The 25794-nt window shown below is 25.9% G+C and overlaps 1 protein-coding gene and 1 long non-coding RNA gene across 13 annotated transcripts in view; one reads left to right on the forward strand and one right to left on the reverse strand.

Annotated features, from left to right (window-relative positions):
* LOC107444120 (homeobox protein Hox-D4a) overlaps positions 1–25794 on the forward strand; it is a 232196-nt gene that overhangs the window by 192834 nt on the left and 13568 nt on the right. For 3 of the 4 annotated variants that reach the window (XR_015431000.1, XR_015431001.1, XM_043039819.3), the window contains one exon: positions 14993–15031. The exons of the other annotated variant lie outside the window; for it this stretch is intronic. Coding sequence is in view for 1 of the 3 variants with exons in the window: in XM_043039819.3 (XP_042895753.1) it covers positions 14993–15031 (39 nt within the window). In the remaining 2 variants the exon portion in view is untranslated. The remainder of the gene's footprint in view (positions 1–14992; positions 15032–25794) is intronic. 4 annotated transcript variants of the gene reach the window in all.
* The window catches only part of LOC107444121 (uncharacterized), a 244955-nt gene that overhangs the window by 123314 nt on the left and 95847 nt on the right, over positions 1–25794 (reverse strand). The window lies entirely within an intron of this gene.

Genomic DNA, 25794 nt, shown 5'->3' on the forward strand with positions numbered 1-25794 from the left:
TCATATATGGTTTGCTTCGCAAACCAATCTCGCTTCGCTCGCTACTAACTTAGGTACATTGCAAATGCACAAACTTCTAAGAATTCAAAACAATCATTCAAATTCATATAAAAACTTTTTTTAAAAAAAAAAAATTACATATTTTTAGTAAATACTGAGTCATTAAAATAAATTTGAATTCAAATAAATGACATGTAATTCGTTAAATCTATTAGAAATGTGCTATAGTATAATTCGTGATATAAATCAAAAATCGTCAAATAAATTCGTAATATATAAATTCGTGTAAAAAAGAGCTTCCGGTAAAAAAATAGAGATCTATCGACAAAGGCTACTCACTTCTGCCTAGCTTAATAGTATGAGATTGCCGCAGCTGATGCTCTCTGATTATTTCAGTTTCCGTTTTTAAAGGCGCTATATGTTGAGCCACCTCAACTAGATTTGGCATGTGACATTTATAGCGGCAATCATTGGTCGATTCGCCGTGTAAGAGAAATAGTAACGTAAACAAAACAAAGCAAACGTTGCCACCAGCGGAGAAGAAATACAGCCGAAATTTGGGAGCCTCGTAAGAGAATTATACATATATATATTATATATATATATATATATATATATATATATATATATATATATATATATATATATATATATATATATATATATATATATATATATATATATATATATATATATATATATATATATATATATATATAAATTCTTTTCTAATTATGAAGCAATTATCACTGATACAACAATAAAGGATTTTGTAGATTAATAACATATTTCCTCTTTCACATATGATGTAAAATACTATTTACCACATGAGTATTCAGTTATAATCATTTTCATTTACTTATTTTAATTCTTATTGTTAAGAGAACCGATTATCGTAGCTTTGATTTTTTCTAATTCTGGAAATCTTTTAATTCTCGATTCGATGAGTGTCGGAATTTTTCCTTTCTTTTTACATGTATCATCTAAAATTTATATAATTACTAAAACTGAATACCCATTGAAGCATGCAAAATATGTTATATTGCTAAAGATGCGTCTTTTGTTGGTAAAATAAACGGTAAAACGATACGGGTTTGTATTGTATTTTATTGTTCTTACAAAATATTCCTTATTTGATGATCGGTAGAGCGTGCCTTTGATTGCTTAATGCATTTTGTGAAGGTGGGTAATTTATCAACTTTGCCTTCTAATTTTAAACAATATTCATAAAATTACTCATGCGATCGAGAATTCACGATTTGTTTAAGCTTTACATATTTCCCGGAATATGTGCTAACTAATGATTTTTTTAATTAATTTTTTGAAAACATTCAAAGGATATTATTCGTTTATTTGTATTAAGTATGTGCATAATGTATAACTGATTGATTTAAGCCTTAACAATAATATTGTTGTTTTTTTTAAAAAAAAAAACGCGTTTTTCTCCATTAAATTATTTTTGCATAGAAAATAAAAAGATAAATAGTTCTTTTTCAATGCTTTATTTACTTTGAGCCAAACTTAAAATAGTTAACAAAAGAAACTCTATTTAACTCGGATGTATTTATACACTGAGAAACAAATATTGGTCAAATCTTCTATGATATGAAAACCAGAATTTCCTGTAAATCGGTACTATATGAAAGTAAAAATTACTAAAGTAATTGTTCAGATAACGTAAATTTTTATTTATTCCCCAGAATTATTGTTTATTTTTAACAGAAATGTCACTACCATACAGTACTGTAATTTCATCAAAATGATTTTCTCCGGACATGTGCGTGGTGGCATTTTGAACTTTTATATCAATCACATTATTTATTTTTAGAAAAATTGTATTCAATATGTATTACGTCAAGTGAGGAAAAAAAAGAAAAGGATTTTTTCCGTGTCTTTAGGATTTTAACTAAAATTCAAAATTGTAACTTTAATAAAACGGTATATCCTTGTTTACTTTTTTTTTATTTTTAACTTCACATATTGCACCTTAAAACACAATCAGCTATGCACTGCATCGTTTACAAGTTTACATTTTATTCTATTTATTATTATTTTTTAATTAATAGATTTCTGAATATAAATGTAGACATATTGCTTGGATACCGGTTTCTCGAGTTCACATTTATACTAATTCTAGAATTTTTAATAAGTTTATAAATTGACAGGCTATTGTAAATAAATTTAACGTGATTAACATCAATACCTTATTCTCAATTTTAAATTCTGTACTATAGTTATGATATTTTATGCGTTAATAGTTTTGTTACTGAAACAGATTAAAGATATTTTATAACAAACTAAAAGTAAAATATTTTACAATTTAAAAATCAGAACATTAGTAAATTTCCTTCGATTTAATTCAATGGTTAAGAAAAGCTCGTTTTTTTCTTTGAAATATATAAATTTTTTACATCGTGTTTTGATTATTTTCTTATTTTAATGATAATTTGATGTTTTAACGTTACGCTGTTTTTATATTATTTCAAATAAAGTTGGCGTTATTGCATTATTATCAAAATTAAGTTGACAAATAAAATTATCATAATCATTTATATCATCTAATGTTATTTTTTAATTTGTCAAAAGATATGAGAAAATAGTTAGTAATCTTCTGTGACATGCCAATTCGTAGATTCTGTTTGATTGAGGGAAAATAATTTATAATTAATTGTTTCAATTAATTATAAAATCTTTAAATGAAATTAATTATTGGAATTTAAATAATTGTTTTAAATTAATTATTTCAATCTGAAACATCTCTGGAGTTTTTTAAACTCATATTTTGCAAACTTATGTTTACGTTTAATTATTTATTTGATGATTTTTCTACGATATTTCAGCTTGAAAAACGCTTTATAAAACAATTATGCATATTTAAGTAAGATAATGAATAAAACTTCAATAGTTGCCATAGATAAATACATTTTCTACAATGAAAAGTGATCCTTATTCTCAAGAATAATATTCTGTTAGCTGCAAAGTATAAATAGTTGCAATTTTTATTATGATACATGAGTTTTGATTTGATGCGTGATTTGATGATAGTGTTTTAATAGAAAAAAGAGATAGGTTTGAGGATTCCCAATGGATTATTACTTAATTCTTTGTTTATAATATAGAGTCAAACAAAGCTATAGTGAACAAAACTTGCATACTGTATAATGATATAGTGAACCAAAAAAGAGAGGAAGTTGGATACTATGAACTTTTTTCTGTCTTCGCCTGATTTTTTTTCTTTCTTCATTTCCTATTAATTTTGAAATTTATACTTATGATACATATACCGATTTTTAAAACCATCAATAGAGTGGAATGTAGCCATAAGCATTTTTTCTTGTTTGATTCTTTTATCTCAATTTCCCCTCCCCAAATAATGGCCATCCCTAAATTTTTTGTACCCAAGACGGAGAGTAATAAAAAATAAAATTTAACAAATTTTTTTGTAACTACATATTGTTTTTAGTCATTTTCGTATTTCATTTTTTCCGTGTTTATTCGTAATTTATTTCAATTATGTGCTCTTTATGTGTAACAAAAGGGAAGAGAGAGTTTTATATATATATATATATATATATATATATATATATATATATATATATATATATATATATAAAATTTCTTTTAATTTAAATATATGATTTTTCTAATTAAGATTTTTTAAATAATTGATTGCGCATACATTCCTTTAATTAAATTCAAAGAAAATTTGTGAGTGGTGTTGGTTACTACTTTTTAACTTTGATTAGTTAAAGTCTCAAATATTTTCTTATAATTCTTTGCTGATTTATGAAATCAAGCATGCTAAATTTATTATTTATCATTTAAAAGCAAACTTTTATTTTTTTTTTCTTGATTTATATTCCATTTTTAGTAAAAGTTACACCATAGCTAAATATCGTAATTTGATAAAGGCAAAATCAATTCTATATCATGTTCTCACATTTGTACAGACAAAATGCAAACAATCACATTAAAACGAACTTTAAATCCATTAGTAATAAGGATTTTTTGTTGAACAACATTGTAAAAAAAGTGTACTCATAAAATCATTTTTGAGTATAAATGATTGATATTTAAATGTTAATATTGAAAAACCTCTTAACAACAATCCTCAATTTAAATAAATAAAGTGCAGTTAATGTGATATCAACACGAAACTTTCGTCCACTAAATTCAGCTGATTTATTTGAATATGTTTCGTTCATGCTTTCAAATCATTTTCAACAATTAGAAAAGGCATATTTTTTATACGGAAAGTCAGGCTTTTAATGTATTTACAAATACAAGCAAATATATTTGTATTTCAGAATACTTGCTTTTTTACGATTCTTGTTTTTATAGGTATTCATTTTAGTTCAAATTTTATTCAACGTCTTTTATTTTATATTTATTTTCACTATCTTTATTTTTATAATATAAAACATTTGTTATTTATAGTATCTTTTAAAAATATTGCTTTATTAGATTTTGTTTTTTGAACCAATTTTACGCATCCACTAAAATTGGATTACTTATAAAAAATAACTACTTGAAAAAAGTGTTAGTACATGGTTGCGTATACCAAGTGAATATTTCTTTGCGATACCTACCACTTTAGCTTTAAAGACGCACTCTATTTTGACTTCAGAACCAAATATAATAATTACGGTAGGAATTTCTATCCTGTTAAATTTTTATCTTGTTTTTTTTATTGTTTGTAATAAGAAATATAATTTTGAGATCCAGGATTTTAGATAAACCGTTATGATATGAACCGAAAAATTCCCAAACGAATGGTTTAAATACCTTATATATTATTTATTTATTGCAAAAATCATTTTTTTAATGCTATTATACTATTTATTATTTTTTTGGAAATGCTACATAATACGCTGTTTTTACTAAAATTCTTTTCTTCTTTTCTCCTTGCACTTATGATATATCTGACAAATTACAAATACACTCTTTTGTGACCTGTACGAGCATCAAGGTACGAGCACTCAAAAGTAATTCCATACCGTTAATTCCATTTTTACCTTAAAATTTAACGGAACAAAGAAAATTTAAATAGTCGTAATTTTCAAAATAATATTACCGAATCACTGTTATTCAGTAAACATTAATTTTAAAATTTCGGTAGAAAACTGAATAGCAAAAAAGGGTTTTACGGTCAAAAGTACTAGCATCCTGAATGCCTGTAAGTGTATCCTGCGGTAACACGATAAATGTATGGAAAATGAGCTATGAATAAACATATTTAAATCAAAAATAAATGTATTTAACTTATTCAAATGCACAAAAAGTTCACTATAATATATACAAGTAGAATAAACTGTTGTAATAACTTTTAATATTAATACGCGAAAATCACCTGTTTGGGCTAACTTTCAAGAATATAAAAGAGAAAATCTGTACAATAGAGAATTATAACGATATTTTCAATTATTTGTGGAGAGTTATTGAGAAATTTAAATTATTTTCAATCATTAATTTCAATTATTATAATTTTATATTCTTAATATAATTGTTTCGTGTTATTTATTTTTTAAGTATAACACTTTATACACACCACGCGAATCATTTTATTAAAAGTGATCAAAACAACATTACTCCATTAATATTGATCAAAAAACTATCCTTTAAAAATGGGATATATTTTCAAATAACTCGCCTCTATAATCTATTAATACCCTAAATGATTCGCGTTGTTGTTTCTTTTCTTAAATATTATTGTAGCACTTAAGGTTTGGTTTCTTGATGAGGTCGATCATTAAATTTATTTATGAACCAGATAAAGAGCCACGTTATTTATGAGCGGATGATGTTTTATTAAGTTTCCTACACTTGAATGAATCGTGAAAGGAAAGATCCATTCCTAAATCCTTACTAAGATTATTTACCGTTTGTTTATTTCAAAATTTATATTGTTTTTCAAGCACTTAACTTTTTTTCAAAATATTGAAGAATTTAATTTCAGTTTTATTTACTGTTGACGAAGTAATTTTGAGTATTTTCGAGTACCGTTTTCGTGCTAATAAGCACTTTTTTATCATTTTTAAGCTGATAATTTCTTTAAGTATTATATTTACCAAAAAAATATGTTTCCAGACTGTTAATTTAGTTATTTCAAACGAGATACTGATTTCCAAATGCACAAATTTTTTATTTATTAAAAAAAAAAAAGATTATGATTTTATTCGAAGTTTCGTTAATTGATAGTAGGTAAAGTAATTGAAAATTTTTTATGCTTTAAATATTTATTGCTATTGGTTCTTTAATGCATGTATAGATAACAGTTGCATTAGTTTGCATTAAACAAAAAACAAGAAAAAATTAGCGTAAAAATATATGTAGTATATTAAAGCTTTTATGAGATATAATTTGACTGCAAACACTGAAATTTTATATGATTAATCATCGTGTTAATATTTGTAAGGTATTTATCAACAGCTATTACATTTCTTCATCAAAATCTTGATTCTTTACTATGCCATGAAAGCACACAATCTTTAACACAACTAACAAGACAAAAATACTTCAGCAATCCTAACAGTTAAACAATATTTCCTCTTACAGCAGATTGCATTTTTAGACAATTGTCTGGTTAAATCTCGATGCAAATCTGTATTTCTTCATCGTAATCTTTATTTTTGAGTATATTATGAGAGTATTACATAGAAGCGTCTTCACTCTTAGTAATCAAGCAATATTACCTCCTTCAGCAATTTGCATTTTTAGACTACTGTCATTGGTAAACTAATGGATTTCAAAAATAATAGCGTTGTAAGATGTCATAGATGGAAAAAAAATTAACTAAGAGAAAAGAGTTAACTATTTAAAAACATCATTATAAAGAGTATTATAATTATGCAATAGAAAACACAAATTAAACAATGATTATCACTTCTATTTGACAATTATGTATTCGATGAGCACATGAATAAATTGAAGTTGAAATATTTCGCTAGTTTCTCTGCTATATTACTTTTTCTTTCACACATCAAACTTTTAACACTTCAAAAACAAAATAATCCAATAATAACTCGCTTGTACTATCAGTAATGTTGAAAATTTTTATTCTTTGCTATTTTCTTGAAATATAAGCAATAATTTAGGATACGTTTTATGCTTAAAATTTTAAGTTTACATTATGTTTTTAGTAATTCTTCATAATATTAAATCAAATGTGATTTGTTTTAATTCCTTAATAACTATTTACTTATAATTTTTTCTAACCTTTTTTTTTGCATAAAAAAACTAGCTATGAATGGTAAATTAATTATGAAATTCCAGACAGAATTCTTTCTCAAATAAATGGCCTGCATATTTGTTGTTACCTTTTTAAAAATGTCTGAAGCAAATAACGCTTGAAACATATCAGATAAAATATTTACCGATATGTAAGGTAAAACAAATATGTTCACGTTAAGGAAGAAATTAATCACTATTACATAATTAATTTAAAAATTAATTAACTTACTGAAATTATCAATTAATATTATTTCGGAATAATGTAATGGATTTAGGTGTAGCGTGTGTTGTCTTTGCATGTCCCATTGTTCATGAAGTTCGTTTGTGACACTTAAAAAAAGCGTTCTTCAACATTTACACGGTTTTGAGCCTTCGCATTTTAACATTTCTGCCGACGCTTTTGTCGATTATAAAGACACGCGCACATGACTTTCGTTTTCTAAATGTGTTTTTTTCTTTTCATTTTGTTATTTGTCTATTCTCTGCATGTAGTTTGAAGGTCACCTAACTTCGCGCGTCACGGCCCGCTGGAAACCAGCCGTACGAAAAAATGGTCGATTATTAGCCAGAGAGGTTACGCCCTGAGATCGAAAAATCAAATTACCGTTTGAACCCCTCAGGGATGCTCCCCTAGAAATGAAGTGCCTTCGATTTTCGAAATAAGGCAGACATTCGTTTTTGATGGTGAGATTTGAAACAGATGATTTACTTTTCTGAAATTGCCGAAAATATTTTACTTGAATTTAATGAAATGACTGTTTCGTAGAATATATAGTCATTTTCTAAACTAATTTCTTTAAAACCAGACTCAACTTTTTTGTTTTTGTAAAGGTAATGGAGAAATAAATTATATTATTATGAGATGTAATTTAGCATTGGAATTCGTAGCATCGGTTAATTTATTTAAAAAATACCACTTTTTCAGCATTCAGCTTATAAATTATTTTTTCATTAGAATTGATCAAAAGTGTGCAAGATGTTCCTGACCACTATAATGAAGTAATATTTTAATCACGCAGTCGTCGAAGTTATGTTGAACAAAAATTTATGAAATAAGACGTTTTAGTTATGGTATGTTCTTTTTTAAAATTGTTGTGAGTATGTAACAGTTACTCATGACTGTTAAGTCAAATTCAGCTTATCTAAAGTCAGTGATCTCTATGCTTATTCTAAAAATAGTGCAAAACGTTAATATGGAGAAAAGTCACAGTTTTGGGAAAATGAAAAGAATTTGTGATCTAGTTTTTTAATATTCAAAAACTTACTCCAATGCTGCATTATTTAGGCTCATAAAAATGTTTGCAATAACTGAGAATAAGGCAGTGATTTTGGATAACTTTCTTGTAAGTAGAAAAATAACACCAAATTACTGATTTTTTAAGAAAATTTAATAACTCTTAAAATATCTTAGTTATTTGTCCGTTCTAAAGCCAAGATAAATCTTTACAGTAATATGGCGTATACAGTAAAAAGCGTAAGTGGGAAAATCTCGCTAAATTGGCGATGTTTAAAAAAGTTTAGCAATTTTTTTAATTTACTAAAGCAGAAAAATAATAATTTTTTAAGCATTTTGTCCATATATTAAGCGTATTTTCCTTGGCAAACAGTTGCAACAAATATTCTTTACGTTTGGTTTTCCAGAGTTTTTTGTAAATGCAAAAAATCACAGGGTGATTGCTTTGAGAAGGTATTGAGAATTTTCCTTTTAGACAAATTTTAAAATAAAAAGATAATAAGTTTGAACTGTTTCTAACAGAAATAATGAGCTGAAGTGTTCTTTAATAACCTTTTTACTGATTATTTCTTAAATAGAAGGGCCTAAAGTTATCGTATAATTTATTTTAATGCTTGTAATATATGTTCCGCATTCTAAAGATTGGTGAAACTTCTCATTTTGTTTGAAATAATTTGCGTTTTAAAATACTTCGAATTAGGAGTTAAAATGTGAAGAAAAAAAAAAGAATACACCAAAATGCAAAATCTTTATTAAAATGTCAAAGTCTTTATTAAAATGTCGAAAAAATGTCAAAGTTTCTAAATTTTTATAAAATATAGCTAGAATTTACAAAATTTTCATCATCTTTTATTATGTTTTAACCTGTTTTGAGAAGATCGTACTTGTGACATGAGTTACACAAGTGTGGCTGATTTAATCATAAATAGTAAAAAGTAAGCAAAAATACATAAAATTACCAGTGAAATTACTTAAAATTGGTATCTGTAAGAAAAATGAGGCAAACGGAAAATAAAGGAGGCAAGAGTTCTACGAGGGCGGTGTCGCCAGGATGATGATGAAGAAGCAGAAATATTTATTTTATTCACTTATTTATTTATTTATTTATTTACTTTTTTTTTTTTTTTTTTTGCTGATTTTTAAGTATTGACTATTTTTTTTAATTGAAGAGCTTTACACATTTTCAAAATTGCGGAGATTTTAGAGTTGAACAAGTTCTCCTTTTAATGAAAAAATCCTTTTCATTTGGTGTGCAAAGTTTATTTGAACTTATTTTTCACTGAGGTATTGAATTGCAGTAAGAGTTCAGCTTCAGCAATTTTACTTTCAAATATAAGAAGAAAAAAATGTCGTCTTAGCCGACTAATCCAGTTCGCATAAGCTAAATTATTTAATGTTTGCAACAGTTACTGATGAACAGCGAACGGTTGACATATATATATATATATATATATATATATATATATATATATATATATATATATATATATATATATATATATATATATATATATATATATATATTTAGTTAATTTATTTTTAAAAAAATCAAAAAGTCCAATATATGTTCTCAGTGGTAGACAGATCATAAGATAGGGTTCAATTACGATTGAAATGACAGTTGTACATTTTGTAATGTACATCTCTAATGTAAGGTGAAGGATATTATCTTCTGCCTAATAACTACATTTTTTTATACTTCTGTTACTTAGAAGTTCGTCTATGTCAAATTTAAAAACAGCAAAGTCTAATAGTGGTAAAAGAGCCGCACATTCGCAATATAGGACAATTGTCCCAGACCAAAATGAAATCAATAAAATTAAGTATTCTAAACTTGTTGCTTTATAATAGTTTACTGGGGGAAAAAACTTACAACGAATTTTGTCAAATATAATTGACAACAAGAATCCTTTAAAACATCAACAAAATTTTAAAAAAAATTTCGAAATTTAAGCAAAACTAAACCTAACTCCTTCCCTTTGTTCGATATGTTAATATGTAGTATAGTTTATAACGCTTGTAATAAAGAATTGCCGATTAAGGTGAGTTGTAGGATTTGTTATGCTTGCTCATCTTAATAATTAATCTTATAAGCCGATATATTCAACTTTAATTAGTCATTGAGTGAGACGCTAAAAGGTGAGTTTTTGAATTTCATTTTTGCTCATTCACCATGGGCGGATTAGGCGGATAGTCACAAACCGGAACGGGATAGGAGAAGTGAGTTAGGTGAGTTTTTTTTTTCTAAATTTAAAATATAAATTAAATGTTTTAAGTACTTTATTTAATACTGAATACATATATAATTTTCATAATTTAGTAATGAACTGGATAGTCGGTAAGATTTAATCTTTATACTTTCTGCGACATGTTGCGATGGCTGCTTAATTTCCTAACAAAATTTTCCGCAAACAGAACAATTTTTTTTAAAATACATCACGTTGCAACTGTGATGTGAACAGCAAAAATAGCTGATTAGACATTATTCTACTTAGTATTGATGTTGATATTTTTTTTAAATTGTTAAAAGTGTTCATTTACCTATGGATGTTAGAAAAAGAGAAAGACTGTAAGAAAATCACTGACATTAAAGAAACTGTAAAAATGATGAAATTCTATTGTTTCTTATTACGAACAATGCAAAAGAAAGAATTTAAAGAAGAAAACCCTTCAGTGAAAATTACAAAGAAGTGCGTCTATTATACTCTAATCCTTTTAAAGAACATACAGAAGATTAACTGCAACTGAATGTAATTTTACATCATCAATGTCTCAGAAGGTAACATTTACCTTTCCTCGTCATAAGCAAATTTCCAAAGATTTTTGAACAATTATGCTTTCTTAGTTTTCCTGGTGTTCTGTCAACGGTAACTATCAAGATTTTGTATCGTGTTGAGTCGATTTTTTTCCCCTTTGACGTATAAAAAAAAAACGTAATCTAATTAAGAGTCCGTAATATGTTAAGGTGATGTAGAGAGCGTATCATCCTTTTCCGTTAAATTAATATGCATTGAGAGATAAATAATGCAGGGAACATTATCATTCCAAGGACTTAAATTTTCAAAATATTTTATCGCTGTAAAATTAGATTTTTTACAAGTAGCAACAGGTTTTTTGACCAAATAATTCAAACTATTTTCATACGATTTAATCTAATAAAACTGTCTGTTCTCATCAAAATTATCAATGTTTTCATTAAATAATACATGAAATGAATAAAAACAAATTCTAAACTGTTTTACAGAAAAATCTCATTTATTACTAAAAATAGTCATTAGACATTATTTACAATTGTCTTGTAAGCAATTATTGTTTCTTTTTTGTGGTAATTTTAACCCGATTTATTGAAATATAATGAATTTCTAATTAATATTTTCACTGAGTTAAGAAAGGATATGATAGAAACGTTCAAATGTATTTGTATGACACAAATGCTTAAATCATTTATGCCTAGAGTCTGTAGCTAGGGTTTTTTTTTTTTTTTAAACAAAGAAAAAAGTGATAGCACAAGGGTTTCATTATTAGAATTCATTTGCAGAAGCAAATTTCCAGAACAAAATATTAATATTATGAATACTATCTGAAGTCTAGTACTAGTTTTTGTGGCTGAGTTTCAATGAGTTAAAAGAAAAAAAAATATCGAGTTTAAAAATGTATTTTTTTCATATTCCATTTTTTTGGGGGGGGAGGGGAGGCTGCTTAGATGGAGGAACATTTGATGATTATATTTAAACTTTAAATTAAACAAAGTAATAATTTCACAGAGTAACCATAATGTTCATAAATTCATTACACAAAACTGGGTCGTTAATTATTTATTCGAATTACAATTAGCTATCCGGATTATAGTAGATTAGAAATAATCCAACAGAATGTTTTATATAAGTTACATTTGCGATTAGCGTAACTTATGTTTACATCAAATACCTATTTTTTTATGATTGCTTTTCAACCGATTTTTATGAATAGGATTCTAATTGAGAAAAAAAGCAGTTCATAGATCATATTTTTTTAAATAAATAATTTAAAAAAATTATAAAAAGTGCAATTTAATATTGAAAAAAATATTTACTTCGACTTTTATCCTTAATGCTGAATTATGAAGTATCTAATTTAATTTAAATGTTTGACAGCTCTTATGTCAGATATTTAATTATAAACTGTCTGAAATTATGGAAAAATAAAAGCGATTTCTTAAAAATTTTGTTTATAGAATTTCATTCCAGCGAGAGAATCTTTGCATAACAACACGTGCAGTTAACAATTTACGCTTATGCACATCTTACATTCTATATAATTAAAAATAGGTAATGAAAATATTCCATTAAATACTGAAATTACTTTATTCGCGGTTCAACATAAAGAAAGGGAAGAACATTCGTGTTACTCAGATATGACTTATGAATAAAAAGAATGGGTGCATTAACTCTTTTTTTTTTCTTTTTAAATTACTATTTCCAGTTTGAGAATTTCACCGAATCTAACTTGAATTGTTGATACAGGAATTATTAACTGACTTCGTGATACATTCGACCTTGGATTTAAGAGGCACTTTCCTTGAAGAGCCGTTGATGCACAAATATATAATTCTCTAAGAGCAAAGATAAAATAATGTGTGAGCCAGTTTTTGATATTCAAAATTTCATTCCTCATATTCACAAAATTTTTTGAGATTCTTTTTGCAATGACTATATGGTGGAAGAAGTAATATCTAGTTTGTATTAATCCATTAACTCGTACTTCAAAAAATTGTAGTTGGCTAATGTTTTAATTAAGCTGCTGTTTCTAAATTTTTTAATTTGTGTTTTCTCGATATTTTTTGTACTTAATGAACTATTGATGATATAGTAATATTGGACAGCACAATACGTATAAAAAACGGAAAATAAAGCGTTCACTTTAGTAGATTAGGGGAAATAGCGCTTGACAATTTTTAGAACTTCTATGGAATTTTCTCATAACTTTAATGCAATAAAAGAATGTGATTCATGGTTTTGAGTGAATAATTTAAAACTAGACACTTCTCAGCTTTTAGATTTTTTAAAATCTAATCTTATTACAGTTTAAGCTGATGAAAACCAATGTAGGAGACGCGGAAAAATTTCTTTAACGTTAATTGTATAAAAAGCAAGATAATTACCAAATATCTAAGGGCAAATTGCTGTATACTACCTATCTAAGACTGTTGATTGCAGAATTGAATTGGCATAATTTTTTCAGAAAATAATTTATAAGGACCATGTGCTTAATACCTCAAATTGTAATTGGGTGGCAGCCTTGAAATTTGCATGTATTGAAAGATACTGCCACATACACCATCAGTTTATTTATGAAAATTAAACGAAGAGGATTGAAATCATATTTAGGATTTTCCCACTCCGTTTTCATCCGTTGAAGGCCTTATCTTACTAATATATCACGGAGAGCGTTATTCAGAATAAAAACTGAGAATTAAATAATTATACAAAGTAGTGTGACAGTAACAAAATAAAAGTTATTACGAAAAAAGAAAAACAATTTCACATTTTTCTAACTGAACTAAGTTTCAAACTATATTATTAATAAACCATCGTATTTTTGAATTTCTTTCGTTTCTATTTAAATAAATACAGCATTTTTAAGAGTCAATGGCTTTTATTCCCTCAAATGATTAGTCATTCGTAAATAGTATCCAAGGTAACCCAAGGTCCACTTTGGTAATAGCAATAGCCATAGTTCCCCAGAGAAATGGAGCAACAACTAATAGTTAATATGTTAAATCAAGAACTAATCATCTAGAAAGACAATTCGGTTGAAAAAAAGACTGTGTCTTTATACGTTAACTGGCATCGTAAAACCGGTAAAATATGTATTCGATTACAGTTTCTCTTATTATTTCTGAGAATTTTTGCTCATACTGATTTTTAATTCTATCTGTGTTATAATTAATTGTCGCGAAAGTAAAGAAGAAAAGCATGTCAGGTAATAATCATGAGATTACGGAGAAAATAATCTATCGAATAACTATAACAAACAAAGAAGTATAAATGGGATAATAGAGGAAAGCAAAGCTAATTTTCATGGTGTAGAAGATTGCTTTCCTTAGTTCAAGTGTAAATTAGAAAAAAAATCATAATTTTATTTCATAGAAAAAAAAAAGCATAAATAGTTAGAAAAAAAGTTTCCTGTAATGCGGTCTGTTGTGCTTTATAGTTCACTTTTCAATCAACTAATTTACGAAATATATCCTAACAATTTCAAATTTTTAACCTCATTAAAAATGTAATTAATTTCAGCTGTAAATTACATTTTTTTCAGTTATTATTGCAACAGCATTCAGTTATTATTAAACCAAAATAAATAACTCAGTTGAAAATCTATTGTATACATTTTACACTAAGCAATTATTGTTATTTGTTTTACATATTTTTTATAATTTCCGTCAACTTATTTTTAAAAATCGAGTTTATTTTTTTAATGTCAAAATTATTTTTTAACTTTATTTTATTTTTAAAATTCCTCTAGTGAAATATTTTGAACATATTTCAGGTAATAAAGGGAATATTCAAGGGCACTTTGAAGACAGTTGTAAGTATTTATAAACTTAAAATACAAAATGCAATTCATTTTATTTTTTTTTAACAAAACATTTGTAAATTTATGTAACTTTTATGTAAACCAGAAGCATATATTAAAAATTAAAAAAAATTAAAAGAAATTGTTTATTTATTTATAAAAGCAAGTTTAATTTATCCGAAATACGTCTGGCTATTAATTATGCTTAAGATTTTGTTAACTTCCAATTTCCTAACCACAAATAACATCTAAAAAAATCCAAAAAATTCCATCGCTTCAGAACATTTTTAAATTGCTTAATTTAAGGAAAATATTAAAAAACTATTTTATATAAATTTAAAAGAAATATTATTTTAATAAATTTGGAAATAAATTTATATGATAGCGATTTTTAAATTATAATTTATTAAAGTTTCATTTCGTGAAAATTTAAAAGCAAATTTTATTTTAATGAAAATGTAAAAGAAAAATTACTTTTAATAAGACTTTATTTATCTCGTTGTTAACATTATTAATCTGATATGTTAAAATTATTGATATGAATTGAACTACATTGAATCATCAACGAAGATCCAAAACCTTTTCAATTTAGAGTATTTTTTACATTTCTAAATAGGAGAATTTGAAATAAAAGTTGAATTAAACTTTATTTTAATAAAAGTTTAGATGAAGTTTAATTCTTCTAAAACTTTATTTCAAACTTATTTTACTCTTACCGAAAATAATTACGATGTAAATTTATAAAAAGAAAACACCACACGTATTGCATTTAATTTGGAATTGATTTTAATTATAAAAAGATTTTTAAAAAAAAACTTATTTTAGTTTCAAGCAAATATAATTTGTATATACTGAAGAGAAAATATCTCCCAATTTTGCTTCTCTGGACAGTTGGTCCGAATGTAATCGTAAATTTATTCTTATCACACACACCACAGACCACTAAATTTGATATTCAAGTCTTAGCTTTGGTAAAAAACACAAAATGGTTAAAATCAAATATAAAGCACATTCAGAAAATGTTTACATAGAAAAAAAAATAAAAACCAAAAATTAAAATTTCAGACAATTTTGTATGTTTTAATTTACAAAGTAAGCTAATAATACCTAGCATTCTATATTATTGTTTTAAAACTGATAGAAAACAAAGAAACAATCGAAAGAGTATGATTGGTAAATGCGCATTAATTAAGGTTTTTTTAATTCATCATAACATTAATGATTGTAAGACGAATCATTAATATTACTATGAATTATAAATAGCTTTGAAATTGACAGAATAATTATTGCAAGTGATTTAAATGACAATAAAATGAAATTGTAGATTTTTATTAATTGTTAATTTCAATTGTTATTTTCTCGCAAATTAAGCATTATTTTGGCGTTATAAAAACTGTATCAGCGTAAGTGTAAAAAATATGTTTTATGATAATACATAATTACTAAACTATAAATATTAAAACCCACCTGGAGAGAAGATAATACTTTAAGTGCAAATTGTGATAATAAGGAAAAAAACGCAATATTATTACATCAGCATTGTTATTACAAAAAGTTTCTTTCAGTATTATTAGAAATGTTAACTTAAATAGTATTTTTGTTTAATTGCGATTTGTTTGTGTTTGCGTTTCCTAGGTTTAGATTCGAAAGCTTAAATCATAAATTATAAACATTTAAATTTACTAATAGCTTGAAAAATAGAAGAATTATTATCATTATTATTTAATTTTAAGTTGCAAAAAATTTCTTAAAAAAATTGCTGTTCACCAAACAAACTATTGCATTTTAAAGGAAGCAATAATAATTCAAATGCATTAACTTTACGTAGATTTAAAGTTTTAAGATGTTAGCGAGTTTTATTTAAGGTTTTCATTTAATAATATTATTTTTCTTCCTGTATTATTTATCTAAAAATAAATTGTATAATTGATACTGTTTTTAACTATACCTTTAAATATATATATATATATATATATATATATATATATATATATATATATATATATATATATATATATATATATATATATATATATATATATATATATATATATATATATATATATATATATATATATATATAGGTATATAACTAATATACATCTGATTATTGATGTGATTGCGCATAACGAATTCGCATTATCATAATTTGGTATGAACTATACCGAAAATAATTATTTTGAGAGAATCACTTTATTTGTGACGTGAAATTTTATCTAAGAAAATAATAAAATTCCTTTACATTTTACATGAAAAGCTTAGAGCTTACAATTTTACTTTTTCTTAGTATAAAACTTCCGAACCTAAGTTTATCTGCTTAAGATATTTAGTTTTGATCATATATGAGTAAATGTGTGATAGGACCAAAAATCATTTATGAAATGGCAATTGTAAATACTCAATACTGCGCTCATTTAATAACTTACAGATATGATAAATACAAATAAGTTGAATGTTTATAAAACAGTTGGATTTAAAAGAAATAATCATTTGAATAATTTAATATCTATCCATGACTCTTGTGCAAAATAATTTCATAAAACAATGAGTAAATTGCACTTGTAATAACTGTAGATAAGATTTAATAAACACAGAATTATTTCTTGTTTATGTTCATATTAAGCATTTTTCATCGAAATTGTTATCAGTCGATATTTTTGAATAATTATTAATTTTGTATCATTTTTGAATAATTAAGTAGGTTATCTTGATAACTGAGACATAAGCATTTTTTCAACGTTACAGTTTAAGCAATTATTATTTATTTTTTAAAAATAAGGGACATTGTTTTCTATGCAAATCGTTAGCAGAAATATTTTATATTGAAGTTTCCATCTTAACTTTAAAAAAATGCACTACGAATTTTTTTTATCCAAATATAAATTAGTAATTAATTAATTTTAGTTAATAAGTGATTAGTATAAACTTATTACGAAGCATTAAGTATGATAATGCGTGTCGAAATAGATAAGTATTTCTAACTATATGAGTTAATAAGTAATTAAAATGATCATTGGATGTTGTAGTAGATTAGTATTTCTGTCCACATAAGTTAATGGATAATTAAAATGATCATTAGGTATTGTAGTAGATAAGTATTTCTGGCCACATAAGTTAATAAGTAATTAAAATGATATTTCGGTGTTGTAGTAGATAAGTATTTCTGACCACATAAGTTAATAAATAATTGAAATGATGATTGAGTGTTGCAATGGATAAGTATTTCTGACCACACACGTTAATAATTAATTAAAATGATCATTGGATCCTGCATTTTTGACCAAATTGATCTGTCATTTCGTATCGTTATTCCCATTTTGCAGGGGAAAACCGTTGAATTGCCTGCGATTAAAACATTTGAGATATGATAGCTGATAAGACATGAAGCACTCTAGAACGAAAGATGATATAAATAATATTTAAGTTCGCTAAACTTAGAACAAGTATGCGGGACAAGTTATTAAATCTATTATTTGACAATATTTCATTCTGGATTGGTTCAAAATTACAAGACTACGGAGTTAGTAGTCGCAAACCACGGCATTGGGTCGGCTGTTTAACTACGGATATATAAAATAAAATAAAATAAGTCGCACGTTTTTTTAATTTTTTCAATGTACGCAATTTGAGGTTGTTTTTAGTTGTTAAGTTAAATTTATGCTGGCATTTATAAGATTTTTATTTGTTTTTAAACCCTTAAATTATTTAATTATATGTAGTGATTTAAGTTGTGCCTAAAAACTTTTACCATAGGTTTAAAATCTTTTTTATGGAAAACTTTTGTACTTTTTAGTTCGTAAAAAGTTTTTTGTAATCTGTAATCAGACATTTTAGGTAATAAGAATCAATATTATTGTTTTATTTAGCATCAAATAGAATATAAACTTACATAAAACAATCTGAATATTATTCAAATATGATTATTTAATCTTGATATATCATATTTCTGTAATCATTGTGAAATTTTACCTAATTTAATGGACTTAAACACTTCAGTTTACTTTTCAAATAGCTCGAATAATACTTAGAAATTATTTTTAGACGTTTTAACTTACTTCATAAATACTTAAAAGTAATGAAAACAACACATTTATTACATTATTGGTACACTATTGCTAAAATTCATAGTGATAAAAAGGATATAAACTGATATAAATATTATCAGAACCTTATATGCAGTTTCATATTTAGTATTAATAATTTGTTTAATCTTCTTATTTCATATTTTGCATAATTGCTGTATCATTCAATAAAGTGCAATTGCCTTAGTTTTTTATTTATTTTTATTTTATTAATTTCTTTTTCTTTCTTTCTTTTTTTCTTTCCATCTTTAAAAATATAGTTAGATGAAAGTTATGCGTTCTTTAAAAATATTCTTCGGTAAATGCTTCTCCTTAAAAGTAATAAAAAACTTGTTTGAAGTTTCACTTTTAAACTTTTATTGTTAAAACCGATAATAATAAATAAAATATTAACTACAATAAAAATAACCGGAAGTTTATATGCGATATTAAAAAAACTATTATTTTCCCCGAATTAAAATTTTCGCAATTGCTGTGGAATTCCATATATTGTTATTATTACACTGCCTTAAAAATATTCTTAAAAGATTCCTATCAGATAACAATCTTACGAAACTTATCTGACACATCACTTTCACACTATAATTGTTAGAACTCATGATTTTGCTTAAATAATCACTTTACAGCGTATTTTTCTTTAAAAGCTTTTACAACTAATGAAAAATAAATAATGTACTACGAGAAATAATATCTTTTCAAATATTCCCATCAATTAGTCACGATTGTATATAATTACTACGTCAATTGATTTCACATTCTTGTCTTACACATATGTATACTCAATCGAGTTTTTCGCTGAAGTAACATTTATTTTAAGGCCTTAAGGTAACTTTTACCAACTGATTAACAATCAGCGTAGTTTTCTTTCATTATAACAAAACAAATTATAACTTTTCACCCTTTTATCAACAAAACACAAGACTTGTAGGCATAGGTTTTTTTCTCTTGAAAAGTCGTTTAAAGAGCATAGCTCGATCGTGTTTTCAATTAAAAGAATAAATGAGATCTAGTTATTCTTAGTCACGCTTTTTCTCAACCTTCTGAAAGTTGAGGCTCCTGAAATAAATGTTCATAGCACAGGAAGTTGATAGCTTTCTGACATACAAGTTGACTCTGTGTATTTTTATCTGCCTTGCAGAAAGCATCCATCATTCGAAGACATAACAGAAAGCAAAGAGTTTTTATTCAAAGGAAAATAATTAAGCATACCTGGGTAGAAAAAAAAAACATGAAAATAAATGTCGTTAAATATATTTTTGAAACGTGCGCAAGATTACTTAAAAGTCTATAAATAATACAATAAATTAAAACTTATTATTTGAAAAATTTCTAGAATTAATCTTGGGAACTTATTCGAATATTTTTACATCAAAATTAATCAACAAATAGGTAACGCGTATTTAACGCGAAGCACCTGAAGCAGCAAAATGGTCGTTTTTCGGAGTTTCTGGAATTAAATTTACTCAAATTTGCTTATGTCAAAATCAATCCACATGTATGGAACCCGATTAACACGGAGCTACGCTATGCTCGGAGAAATATTCGCTAAATGCGAACTTAAGGTTAATATCAAAAACATATAGACATGAGAATGGACCGAATATGAATTATTTTCAGATCTTAATCTTTATTGAGAAGTGAAAATATTTCTGAATTCACGTAGCAAAAGACTAAATAATTTTAAACGCGTGATGTTGTACAGTATTTTTTGCTTCCAAATTGCTTTTTTTATTATTATTTATTTCTGATATTATTTCATGCTTTAAAAATGATTTCTGTCACTAAATCCAGGAAAAAGTTGAAAAATATTGCTCGCTAACAAATACACTCTAATACACTAAGATATTTGTGCGAAACAAAAGACTCATTTTTCCTCATTATATTTGGAATTTTGTTAAATGGGGTATCGTTATAAGTATGCTCTAATGTATAATTTCGTTGCAATTAACTCAGATTGTCTGACTGATCGGTGTGTACAGAAAAGAGTTAAAAATATGAAAACTCCACGAATCGACTTATCGCTTTTCTTTCCCAAAATATTAACAATAAAAAAAGTGCATACTAAAATTAAAGTCTATCAAGCGAATATAAAATCAAATAAAGATGAAAAATATTTTTCCCCATTTCCAATATTGAAATAATAAAATCTCGTTAAATCCAATTTTTGTTCTATTTAGTTAGATCAAGGATTGAATTTTTGACCCAAATTAACCCGCCATGGTTTTGACCAATAATAAAAATTCGAGAAAACCCAATGAACTTTTTTTTTTCTTTTAAAAATATATGAAAATTAGATTTTAAGAATTTATTTATTAAGTTAAGTTCTTTTATCACTTTTTAAAATGAAAATTTGAATAACTGTTTATGAAAATTCCACAAATATTTTTTATGACTTTGGCATATACGACCTATCAATTGTTTAATTAATGCGATGTGAATAACTCCAATTAAAAAAAATTAATTATTTATATCCATTCAGCAAATATTCAGAATAAAATTAGAGATTTAGTACTTTCACATAACATACCACATGTTTCACGTATGTATTTTTTGTGCAACCTGTTTAGAGAACCATAATTTCTGTAGACAGTGTGCTACATAGAGCTCTGGTAAATAAATATGAGAGTTGTATGTGCGTGAGTTAAATCTTTGTAATACATAAACTTCTACCTTAAATAAATGAGATTTTTTATTGAGAGATTATTTTTTTCGAAGAAAATTTATGTTTAACTATAACTGTTCTTGAAAATAATCAACTTCACTGTAAAAAATACCGGATCAAATTGCGGTATCCGTGAAATCCATTTTTACCGCAATTTTTACAGCAACATTTATTTAATTGGAGTGATGCGATGATATAACTGTAAATATTATTGTAAAAATTGCGGTATATCAGACTTTTTGTTCCGTAACATGTTATAGTTAAAATGGATTTTATGCTAAAAAGTATTGGCACCCTGAATGGTGGTACTTTTTCTGTAATTTTTTACAGTGTGTATAAATCGAAAGCACACCAGTTCTGTCTAAATTAAGTAAAAGATTGTTTTAATGAATGTTGAATTGACAAACAAACAATTGTAGAACGAACAATAGTTCAAATTTTAAATCAAAAGGTATAGAATTTTTTCAACAATTCGCTCCTCAGATACTGCAAAATACTTCGAATATTTAAGGGAGAAATCCCCCTTTTCACTTTCCACTGAGAGTTTACATATATTCTTTTAGCAACCAAGAAATATGAATGGAAAAAAAATTTCATTTTACGATATTTTTTAGCATTGCTTTTAAATGACTCGAATTTTCTTTCTTTTTCATTCTGTTGTAAAGAAGATATTAAACAGTAAATAACACCTTTTCTTTTATCATTAAATCCTCCATGAAACCATTAAAGTTTTAATTATCTAACCATTGTATAATTGAATGTCTTTTTCTCAGGGAAGTTAACCAATGACGTAAAAATGACGTATTAAAAGCTAGTCTTTTCTGAATGAAACATACATCCCATAGCCCATACAAGTTGTAAAATCACTACCCATTCACAAAACTTTATCGTTGATGATTCTTTTTACTCCTTTAACCACATTAAAATATAAGCAACGGAACTGAACAAGGGAGCGATTTAGAATGACTTAAGCGAGGTTAACTAGACTTTAATGGGGGCCACGTGCATGTACGATAAATAGAAGCCATAATCATAAATTATATCTGGCTGGTAGACAGACTTAAAGCGTTTTCCAAATCGTTCCGGATTCATATTACGCAAGCCATAACAATAAATCAAATAGCTTCCGTGGAAAGGGGCTTAGTATGCTGCGTTGCTTTTCTTACGATACTCCTCCCTAAAAATCATCGTTTCTTATCTTAAAAAAAGGAAAACTTTTTTTTCCAAAACTTCTCCCCCTTGTTATGGTTGTTTAAGAATATGATGTTGTAACTGCAAGAATTGACAATCAAGGTGTGCATTCCCCAAAGGTTTTGTTACTTTCGTCAGGGAGTTGGAGTAAGTTTAATAGTTTTTTTATAGACTTCGTTTTCACGAAACAGAATTTGATAATTTATCTGATTCTTAGAGTTTATATTTATTTATTCATTTTCTGTTTAAAGCATTACAATTTTCTTTATTTATTATATTTCGTTTAATAATTAAATTTGCTTTAGCTAGCGTCATTTGAAAGTTAAAAATTTTATGTTCTTTGATAAAATTACGAAATGAAAAGCAAAGTGAGCATTTCCGAACAGTTTTGAAAATTTCATCGGGGAGTTGGGGTGAGTTTAATTTGTCGTTTTTATGTTTGTTTGTCGCCAAACAGAATTTCGTAATTAATCTGACTCTTAGAGTTAATAAATATTCGTTTTTTTCTGCTTAAATCGTCATTGTTTTTTTATTTATTTAAATTTGCCCTAATGATGACATCATTTGAAATATATATATATATGTATATATATTTGATGTTAGAAAATTAAGAATTGATAAGTGAGCATTTGTAAGTATCATCGGAGAGTTAGTTGCAATGAATTTGGGGAGAGATTAATCAATCGTTTTTAGATTTCCTTGTTTCTACGAAGAACAAACAGCATTTGAAAATTTATATGAATGATGGAATTCTTCGAATTTTGTTTACTTTTTTCTCTGATTAGGATATTAACTTTTTTTCAATTTTATCCTTTATTATTTGTATGAAACCAAAAATTTGCTTTTGTTAACCTTGTTTAAAAATTTGATGTTATTTATCCAAGAATTAAGAATTAACGTGAGAATTTCCCGAAGGTTATGTTAATTTCGTCTTAAAAGGAATTTAATCGTTCTTTTATGGACTTAATGTATCAAAACAAATTGCAAAGTGTATTTTATGGAAACTGTGAGACACTTAGAGTTTTATTTCAATTTCTCTCTAACTGAGGCATTCGTGTTTCTTTTTATTACATAGTTATTTTCATTTTACCAATTAATTCATTTTGCTGTTATTTACGTTGTTTGAAATACCATGTTGTAAATTCAAGAATTAATTATCAAGCTATGCATTCTCCGAAAGTTTTGCTAATTTCTTCGAGCAAGTTGTAATGAACTTAATAGTTATATTAAAAACTTCACATGATATCATGATGACTGACAAACTATATATGATTTAAGGGAAATAAAAGTATGTTAAGCATCATAATTTACTTTAAGTTTTGTGGTATTATCTAAACATTTTCATCACGTGATCATATCATTCTACAATTGGACTATATTAAGCTACTTTACAATAGAGAAGTTTTAGATCATTCAAAGAAGTATTGAAAGAAGGAACCTTCAAATGTTTGAAATTTTTTTTTTTTTTTAACAAATGACAAATTTTATTTTAAGACTTCAAATTGATGGATGTTTTCTCCATACGCCACTGCCAAACATAAAATGATATTTTCAGCTCTAAATTTGAGTATTTTAAAATGACAAGGGCTTTAAGTGCACTAAGCTCTTCAGTTGAAAAACTTTTCAGTTAATTTTTTTTAAATATATGTAAAAAATAGTTAATATCTAAATTGTCGAACATTTTACATTGTACGTAGAAAAAGCAATATATATATATATATATATATATATATATATATATATATATATATATATATATATATATATATATATATATATATATATATATATATATATATATATATATATATATATATATATATAATATATATATATATATATATATACAGTGGAGCATCGTTTATACGACGCCGAAGGGACCACCGAAAAACGTCGTATAAACGATAAAGTCGTATAATCGATTTTTACTTCTAAAACTGAAATTAGCTTTGTTTTCAGTTAATTTTAATGTTTAACGTGTTGATTTACATAAATTTCTAAATTAGACAAAGCAAAACAAACAAATTGCAGTGAGCAATTTGAATGTATGTTACCTTTAATTATATTTTCTTGCTATTAGTCTTTACAATGCTTTGAATAGCAAGTTGAACTTACTGCTTTCTATGATGCAATTTCAGATTTCTAATCACGGTCAAATCTAATGGCTGAAGCGCACTTGTGCAATTTGCAGGAAAAAAGAGAGCTTTTACATTTTCCAAAATAATTAGTATCGCTGGGTGCGCTGGACATTGGTCGATGAATAGCAATGTTTCGTTTTTGCCTCCTCATAACATTGTTTAGTTTTTTCAGTCATCTAGTAAAAATTACATTCGTCATCCAAGCATTCTTGTTGGCACCCTTTACTGTATCATTCATGTTGGCAAATTCCGCCCTTTTTTAAAATTCACAAGAAGAAATAAAAAATTAAATAAACGTGAACAAAATCTAAAAACCGACGTATAACCGATTCTGTGCGTCGTATAAACGACATATTTTTACATTAAAATGAATAGGAATGATTTGGGAACACACTAAAACGTCGTATAAATGTAAGCGTCGTATAAGTGATCGTCGTATAAACGATGCTCCACTGTATATATATATATATATATATATATATATATATATATATATATATATATATATATATATATATTTGAGGAAAACATAAACCAATTTGCGGTTCATATTCCTAAACATTTATTAAAAGTTAACAACAAGCACATTATTTGTTACAAATATAATCTAATAGTTTAATAGATTACCCTAGGATTGATAGATTACACTGCATTGGAAAGATAGCTTTTTCTGTTGCATGAGATTTTTGAAGCAGACACTTT

The sequence above is a fragment of the Parasteatoda tepidariorum genome, chromosome 12 (genome assembly GCF_982258835.1).
Source record: "Parasteatoda tepidariorum strain Cologne lab strain chromosome 12, Ptep-v5.0, whole genome shotgun sequence".
Classification (NCBI taxonomy): Eukaryota; Metazoa; Arthropoda; class Arachnida; order Araneae; family Theridiidae; genus Parasteatoda; species Parasteatoda tepidariorum.